Here is a 12,745-nt window from a genome sequence, read left to right as displayed (position 1 = left end):
CCCTGGGTCACTATTAGAATGTTGTTACCTTTTCCCTTTTATAGCTTTTCTTTGCAGGTTAAGCATCAGTTAAGGCCTTGTCAAGGCCTTTTAGAGCACAGCCACTGGAGCCACACTTGTTCAAATCCAAGCCCTGGCCAAGCATGGCTTTGGCCCAGCCAAACTGGATGACCTGCAGCAACTTCTTGGATTTGGCTTGCATGCTTCTGCCTTTGTTCAAGCTGCTTATCTGTGCTTCAGTTTCCACATGTATAAAATGATTCCTGCTTCATAAAATTATTGGGATGATTACAAGAATTTGTACAAAACACTCAGAACAGTGCCAGTCATAGTAAATGCAGTATATATGTTAGTCAAACAATACTGTTTTCTGTCATGTAGGGGCAGGACACAATTGACAAATCCAAAATACAGAAGCATCTGTGGAAATGGAATGTGGTATGGAAAGTATGTGTGACAGAGAAGTGAGAGCAGCTGGGCATTTGCTTCCAGGAATTCAAAACAATTTATTAATTTTACACTTAGATATTGGTAATGCACACAGAGAGAGGAAATCTGAAAGTTATTTAGAGCACCTCCTTGATTTTGTGTTGAATGTTATAAATTTTATTTTAAAATAGCTCAAAACTCATCTTGCATTTTAATATTTTAAAATAAAATCTACAATATCAAAATCTTGAGCATTTAAAAAATTGTAAAAACCATGATTCAAGTCAACAATTCTGTGCTTTGAGATTTGATTGCTAAACAGGATTTCACTTGTCTATGAAGAATTTACTCTGTTCCTTTCTGGCTTTTTCAATGCTTTCAAAAGTGATCATTCCTCTTGGCAGCTGCAATTTACTCTTTTCTGTTTCCAGTATGTCCTCAGCTTCACCTTAAATAAAGTACAGAAATACACAAGGTGACAAAGGGGTCATCAGCAATTTGTGACAAAGCCTGATTGCTATATTCCTTGACAGGCTCTAACAGCGTATGAGCCATGTTCCCAATTTCACACTTAAACATTTTCCTCAGGAGAAGTAATACACTTCCCAGAGGAAACACAGTGATGAATTCTGACAACTCATACATAAATCAGGAGGTACAGATTTTTTTGACATGTAGAAGAGAAAGAACATCAAGATAAGTAATTTTTTCCCTTGAAACAAAGTCAGGATTAGTATTAATTCTGTTTGGAGGGATTTGGGTAGAGAAACCACATATATAGTCTTTCCCATTGTCCTTTAATATAAGTGACAAGAGAGAAAGTAAAGTTTACTACAAATTCTAATTTTTCAGAAAAGCTAATCTTCAACCTGACATTACTTATAAACACTCAAAATAATATTAAATGTTCTTTAGTCTGTATACATACAAATATACATATACACACATCTTTATAAACAATTCCCCTTTCAAAGAGCTACACAATGCAGTAATTTCTTGGGCCCAGTGACATTTGCCAGGTTTTATTGTTGAAGACTACTTAGCACATTTTTAAAAATTGTATTACAGTACATGTTTACATTTCATAAGCCTCCCTTGGGATTAAAAGGTGACACTTTCTGTGAGTACTCCTCTTTTAACACACTATTTTATTTTATTGAGACAGAGTCCAACTCTGTCACCCAGGCTGGAGTGCAGTGGTGCAGTCTCAGGTCACTGCAGCCTCTGCCTCCTCAGTTCAAGTGATTCTTGTGCCTCAGCCTCCTGAGTAGCTGGGACTACAGGCGGTATACACCGACTAATTTTGTACTTTTCATAGAGACAGGATTTCACCATGTTGGACAGGCTAGTCTCGAACTCAAGTGATTTGCCCGCCTTGGCCTCCCAAAGTGCTGGGATTACAGGTGTGAGCCACTGCACCTGGCCTTCTTTTAACACGCTATTAATTGTACTCCAAACCCAACAGAACAGACCATAGTTTTCAAATTATAAGAGCATTTCAATCATCTGCAAATATCTTCTTTTTTTACCTCTGTCTCAAATAGCAAGTAAAAATCATGATAAAATTACATATAACTAGGTTGGCCATTGATGACAGACTAGATGTTTTCCATGTGAGAGAGCCTTTCTTCCAGTTAGTAAATTCTCATCATGTATTTACAGAATGGCTGATAATAAACTCAGTTGAATAGGGATTGTATATTTTAGAGTCATCATTATTAACATGGAAAAAAAACTATAATCTACATTTTCTAATGTGATAAGTTTTCTGATGAATTTGAATTTTTTTTAAACAGGAAATTCCCATAAAAATTTCCTATTAAATTTCTGTGCCAGCTGTGTCAAATTCCAGGGCAATAAAAATCAGGATTATGTGACAGCAGCAGGGTGCAGGTGAATATTTACCAACCAGTTCTCTGAAAATAAAATGTCTATAAATTTATAATATATATGCTTATTATACATGTTATACATGTACATTATACATAAAAATATGTACCATAATAAAATGTACATAAAATTCCACATAGCAAATTGATTCTCACAGAATGCTTTCATTGATTTTTATGGAATGCTGGAATCCGTGGCCAGCCTATGTTGCAGTTGATGAGAGAGTATAATGCATGACGGTTGGTGTTTTCATTCACACTAATGAGTAGGACAAAAGTGAAACAATGAGTTGTTTTATTGAAGACAAATGTTGGAACTTCATTTATTTGAGAATGATGTAAACAACTTATTTGCTGAACTGGATAATAGTTTTTCAATATTAGAAGAATATTTCACCAACTTTTATGCTATTTACAATGGAATAGTTACATACAAAGCACATTCTTAAGCTTAATCTGCATTTTTAGCATTTTCTTCATCAATTTTTAAAATCTAGACCATAGGTTGGCAAACTGTCTTAAAGGGCCAGACAGTAAATATTATAGGCTTGTGGGCTCATATGTTTCTGTTTCAACGATGGCTCTGTCATGGTAATGGGAAGGCAGCCACAGACAATACATGAATGAATGAGCATGGATGTGTTCCAATAAAACTTTATTTTTGAAAACAGGTGGCCAGCCTCAGGCCATAATTTTTCAACCCCTGGTCTAGAAAATCAATAAAATAAGCAGTTAAGCCTTGATTTGGCAACCACAGATTTCCATTGTGTAAATACTCCCATCAAGACCAACTTCAGACTATCAATGGGGTGTCACTAAAACTGGACAGTAGCTGTATTTTGTTTTGTTTGTGTATTATATCTGCATTTCTATCATATAGATACAATAGCTATAAATAATCAGAGTATGGATAATAGCAAATATTTAGAAACAGATGAGTTCTGTTTATTACCTTTGTTTTAAACACAATTTAATATTATTTATTTGCTGTAATTTATTTGTTGCAAGTTTATATAAGTTTTAATACCTTAAATGACTATGTTTAACAACCAGCTTACACAATCCCTGAAAATGTAGTGATTGGTTCTTGTGAGCTGGTATGAGGTGGCTCCAGCACACCACTGTGTGAGAGGGAGCAGAAATGTTGGTCATTGGAGGTTCAAAGAGAGAGTCTTGTCAGAATTTTTATAAGTCAAAGGTTCCTAAGGCAGGGATCCTTGAACTGGAAAATAAATCAGCAAATAGAAACTCTAGTTTATCAAAGACTTACCTTTCATTCTTTCTAAAAGGGTTCCATAGCCCAAGTCATACTGGTAGGTGAGGATAAAGCTTAATGGAACAATTGGGACCAGGAAGGCTGGCTTCTTTTTTTTAATCGCTCTATTTCAAGAATTAAAAAAAGAACCAATATCAAAAAATAATCTGTAAATACATATCTGTATACTTAAAGAAAAAAAAAATACCTGCTTTTTGGAAGAATGACTTTTCCTTCAGAAGTTACTTAATACATTTGATAATTCTATGGAAATAGAATTTCCTTACCCAATATCCCTAGCCAGATTCTGCAGTTCTCAAGGGCAAGGTCTGTGACTTGCTCATCTTTATTTGACTTTGAAGCTCAGGTTCCTTGTTTTTAAAATGGGTAAAGATTGGTATCTACCACTAAGGGATTGTGGAGATAAACATATAGAGGCCTTCTTGGTGTCAAGTTGGTGCTCTCTCTCTCTAACTAATAAAGTAGAGAAAAAGACAGAAGCAACCTAGGAAACTAAATTAACTGTTACTGCCTTGCTTTCACAGAGTTACCCCCAAGGACTAAGGTTAATAGGTTACTTTGCTTACATACACTATTTGGACCAAAGTCTTATTCTGGCCAACTTCATAATAAAATGGTAATGGAAAAGACAAAAAGAAGTAAATGACTGAAGAAAATATTAAATAGCAAACATACCCAGCTGTTAAAGAGATGGCTGCAAAGCCAAAAAAAGTTCCAAAGTATTTGAGGAATTCCCGAGACCACGCGATCTGCATAGCCATTTGTCTTTCCCTCATTTCACTCTGCATGATGAGCTGCCTTTCCAGCTGAGGACAAAACAAAAGACAAAGTGAAGTTACTCATCATTGGAATCTGAACAAATAGTAATCTGTTTTTCCAGCGGATTCATTCTTCAATTGCTTTAATTCATGTTTTTTCAAAAAAATCTCAACAGACTTTGACTAAAGTTCCTCTGGACAGCTCTCACCAACTGTCACCTTGGCAGTGAAATCTTCCTGGAATAAATACAGAATAAATATCAATATTCCATTTTTACACCCTGAGGTCTTGACTGCCTGTGGTCTGGAGCTTTAGCCAAGCCTCAAATAAATGTCCAGCTTTTCCTATTGCATGTGTGGAAAGATCTATGGGTCTTTAAATGTAGATACATCTTACTGGCCTTTATTTCCACTTGCATGGAAATCTGCCTTCCAAATCCACTCCAAACTGAAATTTATTTGGAGTATTTATTTGGTCCATATCATACCACAATATGATAGTAGATGGGTGTTGTTGTTTTGAGACATCTTTTCCTTTGCCACATTTTTCTAACCTCAAGTTCTTCACCACTTTGTTCAGTGCCTTTCACCGCTTTGAACAGAAGGCAGATGGCTCAGAACACAGGAGACTGAATTTCTAAATGGATTTTTAGAAAATACTCAGGAGAAGCAACTGTCTGTAAACCCAAGCCCATTATTTGAAGAGAGTTATATTCTTGACAGAGAAAAGTGTTGTTGGCATTGTTGTTGTTGTTTTAATTCTAAAATCTTGGCACTACATGTCATTAGCCAAGCTAGAGGGCAGTACACAGGGAGTTCATGATGCAAGGAAGAGGAGAGGAAGGTGATTTAGTTTCCCCTCCATGCCCTCTTTCTACTGAGGGGAGTAGCTGGGAGGGGCAAGTGATAGTTTAGATGTAAAGATGGGGCTTGGCTCCTTGGCCTAATTTGGGAAGTTAAATCCCCAGAAGATACGAAGGAAGCCTCACTTGGGTTTGGGAATCCCTAAACAGAGAAGACTTGTGGCCTTGCTTCCTGTAGATAATTCTGGAAGGGAGCAGCTACAGCAGAGCAGAAATGGTTTCAGGGCAGACCTCGCAGAGAGCACACCTAAGAGAGGCCACTTCCATCTCCCTCAGCAGCCAAGGGGTGTGGAGGAAGTCTACAAGGTTCTCACATCAGCTGAAGAGGGGCACAGAGGGTAGCTATGGATCGAGAGCAGGGGGACTACCAAAGAGTCCAAAACCTAGAGCCAGGGGACCCCATAACAGACACTTTAGGAGTGAACATAAGCCAGTGGTTGGGTGGGGAAGGCCACTGGATCCCAGAGGATCAGCAGCATCCGAGAGTGCTTTTCTGCTGTTGTTTTCTGTTCGATCAACCTGGACAGCACCACATGATGTTCCCTAAGGGCATGAGGCCGTGTTCCAGGCTGGCATAACCATCATCCCCATACTCTCAGGTGCTGCTGAGCCTCTGGGATCCAGTGGCCTTCCCCGCTCAGCCACTGGCTTACATTCACTCTCAAGTGTCTGTTGTGGGGTCCCCGGCCCAAGGTTTTGGACTCCAGTAGGCTACCAGCTCTCAGTCTGCAGCCACCTTCTCTGCCCCTCTCCAGCTGAGGTGAGAACCTTGCAGACTTTCTTCAGACCCCTCAGCCACTAAGGGAGACGGAAGTGGCCTCTCTTAGGCATGCTCTCTGTGAGGTCTGCTCTGAAACCCTTTCTGCTCCACAGTATCTGCTCCCTCCCAACATTCTCCACAGGAAGCAGGGCCATAATTCTCTGTCTGGGGATCCCCAAATGCATCTGGCTAGATGTGCCTTCCCTGATGCTGGTGCCACCTGAGATCACCTGCACCCAAGCCTAGGTCATACCAAGGAAAAGATGAACGGAGAAGGAGAGGAGGAAAGCTGAATTCAACTATTTTCTCCCAAAGAACCGAGTTTTAAACTACAAATAATTGAGTAACTTTGACTTGTCAAAATTGAATTTGCTGTCACCAAGAGAAATTGAGGTTCATTTTGAGTTCAATTAGCAATAAAAAATAGATGTGTTTTTGCACAAGATTATTTAGTGTGTGAAATTCATCCTTGCTACATTACTTATTTACAAAACTTACATACTGATTCATCATATCCCCCAAAGTGATGTAAATGCAGCAATTAATTATTTGTGTTTTTATCAAAAGGCAGTAAACAAGAAATAGAGGAGTCCAGAGTAGTTCTAAACTTTTGCTGCACACCATGAGCATCTGGGAAGCTTTTCAAAGTTCTAGTACCCAGACCTACACCCCAGACCAACTAAACCAGGTGAGATCAATTCAGTCAGGATCTGGAGGTAAAATCAGGCATCAGTATTTTCTAACGGTTTCCAGATAGTTCTCGTGTGCTGCTGGGACTGAGAACCATCACCATAAATGAAAGACTCATAGCTTATGCTTTTTTCCCACGAAAGATCAACGTGAGATATCAGTCTGAAAGATATCACCTGGGAATTCTCAAAAGATTGTGAGCAGAGGGCTTTCAGGGTGGTGGAGTTAATCTGTATGGTACTATGGTGGTGGATACACGACACTCTGCATTTGTCAAAACTCATAAAACTTTACAGCACAGCGTGAACCTTAGCGCATACAAATTTTACAAATCAGCCAAAAGGGCAAGGGATGCACAAGATGGAATGGGGACTGTGACAAAATAATCTGACTGTACTACAAATGTATGGCACAATCTCACTGAAGGGTTGGGGGAAAATAACTGATCTAACTTTGGAAAATGGTATTTTGACTAAAAACTGTAAAACTAAAGACAGAAAGAACTATACATAAACACTGTACTCTAGTGAGTAAAACTGTCTCTCACAAGTTACAGATTAACAATTCTGAAACCACTTTACATGTTTACTGGAGGTGAGCAACAAGTAAATTGACAGCAGATGGTGGAAGTCAGGTTTCTTATTATTAAACAGGGAGATAACAAACAAGCAAGAGGAAAAGACTAAAATGAACCATGTGGCACTGGATTAGAGCCAATAATATCAGTATGAACTCATGCTTAGTGCTTGATATAGAGATAGACAAAGATGAAATTATAGATATGCATATCTATATGCATGCATGGATTAGGCATTCATGGCTTAGTGTAAGTACATACGTTTTCTCAGCTCTGTCCACTGACAGGGAATAGAGGCAATAACCTCTTGCAAACAAGCATACCTAACACCCAGAAACACCCAGACATGATTTCTACTCTCCAAAAAAATAAATAAACCAGGGCTCCTTGGAGAAATAGCTGGCCTAGGACTGGGGCAAGAAATGTATAAGAGGAGCCTACAGCATCTTATAGTGCCAGAAAGTCAAGAGATACTAAAATAATAATAATGATGATGGAGTATGTCAAAAGGACACGGGGGTCAATCTGAAAGAGCTACTAATGTCCAAAGCTGGAACAATTTTATCAGCAAAATAAATAACATAGTATTGGATTATAACCTAAAGTATAAAATAAATATCCACGAGTCTATACTAATATAAATGGAGAAGAGACAAATATCCTGTACAGAAGAATTCTAACTCATTTACATAGATACTCCTCCTCGCTCTTCAAAGAAGTGGAGCTTAACTCCCACCCCTTGATCTTGGGCTTTGCTTAGTTACTTGCTTCCAATGCGAACAGTATGAAAGGCAGGGTGAGGGATGACGAAGCTAAAGAGACAAGAAGACTAAATGTAACGTGGCATCCTGGATGAGATTCTGGGACAGAAAGGGAACATTAGAGACAAACAAATGAAATCTGAATGTGGGATGTATTGAATAGTAATGGATCAATGTTCGCTTCTTAGTTGTGGCAAATGTGCCATGGTAATAGTCAGATGTTAACAGCAGGGCACAATGAATGTAGGGTATTTGGGAATTCTATATGCCTTTTCTATAAATCTAAAACTAGTCTCAAATTTAAGTATATTTAAAAAACTAGTTATGAACAAATATTATATTCTGAGTCTGCTCCCTTACTGTTAAGAATGAAGGCAATCATGTCCATCTTTCATAGATAAATTATAAAAATCAGCAAGATTGTGTATCTGTGATAAACTATGAGCCTAGAGTGAGAAAAAATTCCATGCAGACTCTCTCCATGAGTAAAACATTCTAATGAAAGATATTTTGATCTGTAATGTTAATTATCCATTAAAATGTTATTAACTACCCTATATTTCATAAGATTATGTTTAAAGTCATAGGTCTATATCTGTATACATCTTAAAAGTCAAATTAATAAACTAGACTACCAAATTTTTCAATAGCCATAAAGGGATAAATGAATTAATGCAATTATCAATTTACCAAGAATTGGCATCCTTTAACTATGTGTACATTCATTTTCAACCTTCCTTCTCAATTACTGACACTAAAAACAGCAAATAAAAGCAAAACAGAACATGTACAGCAAGTTCTCTTAATGGTTGTTAACTCAAATCCTAAATACAAAATTCTTTATCCTATTTTAAAAGAAATGTAGACCTTTTATAATAATAATTTTCTTATCTCTGGACTTTTTGATACTGCTTTACAGAATAATTTGAAATCAAAATGTTCCTGATTATAACTTCACACTCTGAGGATTTTACAGGCTTATCTGATGCTAGTTTAACAGTTAGAGAACCACAATTAATTTTAAAGAGAGCACATAAGACCCTCCACAAACTAGGCATTGAAAGAACATATCTCAAAATAATAAAAGCCATCTATGACAAACCCACAGCCAACATCACTGAATGGGAAAAAGCTGGAAGCATTCCCCTTGAAAACTAGAACAAAACAAGGATGTCCACTCTCACCACTCCTATTCAATTTAGTATTGGAAGTCCTAGCCAGAGCAATCAGGCAAGAGAAAGAAATAAAAGGCATCCAAATGGAAAAAGAAGGCAAATGATCCCTCCTCATTGAATATTATTCTACACTAGGAAAACCTAATGACTCCGCCAAAAGGCTCCTAGCCCTAACAGACCTAATAAACAGCAAAGTTTGAAGATACAAAATCAACATACAAAAATTAGTAGCATTTCTACACACCAGTAATGGTCATGCTGAGAGCCAAACCAAGAATGCAATCCCATTTACAACAGACAGACAGACAGACAGACAGACACACACACACACACACACACACCCCTAGGATGAAAGAAATCAGAGACAGCACAAATAAATGAAAGAACATTCCATGCTCATGAATTGGAAGAATCAATATTGTTAAAATGGCCATACTGCCTAAAGCAAAATACAGATTCAATGCTATTCCTATCAAACAACCAGTATCATTCTTTACAGAACTAGAAAAAAAACTTTTCTAAAATTCATATAGAACCAAAAAGTCCAAATAGGTAAAGCAATCCTAAGCAAAAAGAACAAAGCCAGAGACATCACACTACCTGACTTTATACTATAAGGCTATAATAACCAAAACAGCATGGTACTAGTACAAAAGCAGAAACATATGCCAATGGAAAAGAATAGAGAACTCATAAATAAAGCCACATACCTACAACCATCTGACCTTTAACAAAGTTGACAAAAATAAGCAACAGGGAAAGGACTCCCTATTTAATAAATGGTGCTGGGATAACTTGCCAGCATATGCAGAAGAATGAAAATGGACCCTACCTATCACCATATACAAAACTTAACTCAAAATGGATTAAAGACTTAAGTGGAAAACCTTAAACTATGAAAATCCTAGAATAAAACCTGAAATAAACCATTCTGGACATTGGTCTTGGCAAAGAATTTATGACTATGTCCTCAAAAGCAATGACAACAAGAACAAAAATTGACAAATGTTACCTAATTAAAGAGCTTCTGCACAACAACAACAAAACTATCAACAGAGTAAACAAACAATTTATAGAATGGAAGAAAATATTTGCAAATTATGTATCTGACAAAGGTCTAGTATCCAGAATCTATAAGGAACTTAAACAACTCAACAAACAAAAACCAAATAATCCCATTAAAAAGTGGGCAAAGGACATGAACAGACACTTCTCAAAAGAAGACATACACTTGGTCAACAAGCATATGAAAAAATGTTCAACATCAATAATCAGAAAAAAGCGAATCAAAACTACAATGAGATACCATCTCACACCAGTCAGAATGGCTATTAAAAAGATAAGAAATAACAGATGCTGGCAAGGCTGCAGAGAAGAGGGAACACTTACACACTGTTGGTGGGAATGTAAATTAATTCAGTCACTGTAGAAAGCAGTTTAGAGACTTAAAACAGAATGACCATTTGACCCAGCAATCCCATTACTGGGTATATATCCAAAAGAAAATAAACAATTTGACAAAAAAGACATGTCTACTCATATTTTCATCTCAGCACTATTCACAATAGCAAAGACATGGAATCAACCTAGCTGCCCATCAATGGTGGATTGACGAAAGAAAATGTGGTAAATATACATCATGGAATACTATGCAGCCATAAAAAGGAATTAAATCATATCCTTTGCAGCCATCTGGATGCAACTGGAGGCCATTATCCTAAGTGAATTAACAAAGGAACAGGAAGCCAAATAACTCAAGTTCTCACTTGTAAGTGGCAACTAAGCACTGGGTAACTATAGACATAAAGAGACAACAATAGACACCAGGGACTACGAAAAGGGGTAGAGGGGGAGGGGAGCAAGGGATGAAAAACTCCCTATTGGGTTCCATGCTCACCACTTGGGTGATGGAATCATTCATACCCCAAACCTCAGCATCACACATAATAAACCTGCACCCCCTGAACCTAAAACAAAAGTTGAAATGATAAAAAATAAAGATACCAAAACAGATATATAGACCAATGGAACAGAACAGAGGCCTCAGAAATAATGCCACACATCTACAACTATCTGATCTTTGACAAACCTGACAAAAACAAGAAATGAGGAAAGGATTCCCTATTCAATAAATGGTGCTGGGAAAACTGGCTAGCCATATGCAGAAAACTAAAACTGGAGCCCTTCCTTACACCTTATGCAAAAATTCACTCAAGATGGATTAAAGACTTAAACGTAAGACCTAAAACCATAAAAACCCTAGAAGAAAACCTAGGCAATACCATTCATGACATACGTATGGGCAAAGACTTCATGACTGAAACACCAAAAGCAATGGCAACAAAAGTCAACATTGACAAATGGGATCCAATTAAACTAAAGAGCTTCTGCACGGCAAAAGAAACTGTCATCAGAGTGAACAGGCAACCTACAGAATGGGAGAAAAATTTTGCAATCTAACCATCTGACAAAGGGCTAACATCCAGAATTTACAAAGAACTTAAATTTACAAGAAAAAAAGAACTCCACCAAAAAGTGGGCGAATAGACACTTCTCAAAAGAAGACATGTATGCAGCCAACAAACATATGAAAAAATGCTCATCATCACTGGTCATCAGAGAAATGCAAATCCAAACCACAGTGAGATACCATCTCACGCCAGTTAGAATGGCGACCATTAAAAAGTCAGGAAACAACAGATGCTGGAGAGGATGTGGAGAAATAGGAATGCGTTTACACTGTTGGTGGGAGTGTAGACTAGTTCAACCATTGCGGAAGACAGTGTAGAGATTCCTCAAAAATCTCGAACCAGAAATACCACTTGACCCAGCAATCCCATTACTGGGTATATACCCAAAGGATTATAAATTACTATAAAGACACATGCACACATATGTTTATTGCAGCACTGTTCACAATAGCAAAGATTTGAAACCAACCCAAATGCCCATCAATGATAGACTGGCTAAAGAAAATGTGGTACATATACACAATGGAATACTGTGCAGCCATTAAAAAAAGGATGAATTCATGTCCTTTGCAGGGACATGGATGAAGCTGGAAACCATCATTCTCAGCAAACTAACATAGGAACAGAAAACCAAACACCGCATGTTCTCACTCATATGTGGGAGTTGAACAATGAGAATACATGGACAGGGGAACATCACACACCAGGGCCTGTCGGGGGCTTGGGGGCTAGGGGAGGGATAGCATTAGGAGAAATACCTAATGTAGGTAACATGTTGATGGGTGCAGCAAACCATCATGGCACATGCATACCTACGTAACAAACCTGCACATTCTGCACATGTATCCCAGAATTTAAAGTATAATAAAAAATAAAAATAAAAAACATAAAAGGAAGCTAGCATATTAGAAATAATTGTACATAGGAGGAACCACATTCTAAACACATTCATAAAACTCTTACATCAGCTCTTTCCTGTATATTTTCATTCTTCAATTTATTTGTTTAAAAAATATGAAGAACAGCCATAAAATTACTGACCTCAGTAATTTGTCAATCTGTTGAGTTTCCAAAGGGGCAATTATGTAAAGGTCCA

The 12,745-nt window shown here is 37.5% G+C and overlaps 1 protein-coding gene across 6 annotated transcripts in view; it reads right to left on the bottom strand.

Moving 5' to 3' along the window:
• Window positions 1–481: 481 nt before the first annotated feature.
• PLGRKT (plasminogen receptor with a C-terminal lysine) overlaps window positions 482–12,745 on the bottom strand; it is a 258,541-nt gene continuing 246,277 nt past the window's right edge. For 5 of the 6 annotated variants that reach the window (XM_077964989.1, XM_077964987.1, XM_077964986.1 and 2 more), the window contains 3 exons: window positions 4,270–4,400; window positions 3,589–3,698; window positions 482–877 (listed from right to left, as the gene is read on the bottom strand). In XM_077964989.1, the coding sequence (XP_077821115.1) occupies window positions 756–877; window positions 3,589–3,698; window positions 4,270–4,400 (363 nt within the window). In that variant the 3' untranslated portion in view covers window positions 482–755. 6 annotated transcript variants of the gene reach the window in all.

Source organism: Macaca mulatta, chromosome 15, assembly GCF_049350105.2.
Source record: "Macaca mulatta isolate MMU2019108-1 chromosome 15, T2T-MMU8v2.0, whole genome shotgun sequence".
Taxonomy (NCBI): domain Eukaryota; kingdom Metazoa; phylum Chordata; class Mammalia; order Primates; family Cercopithecidae; genus Macaca; species Macaca mulatta.
This window is presented reverse-complemented; position numbering and strand designations above follow the sequence as displayed.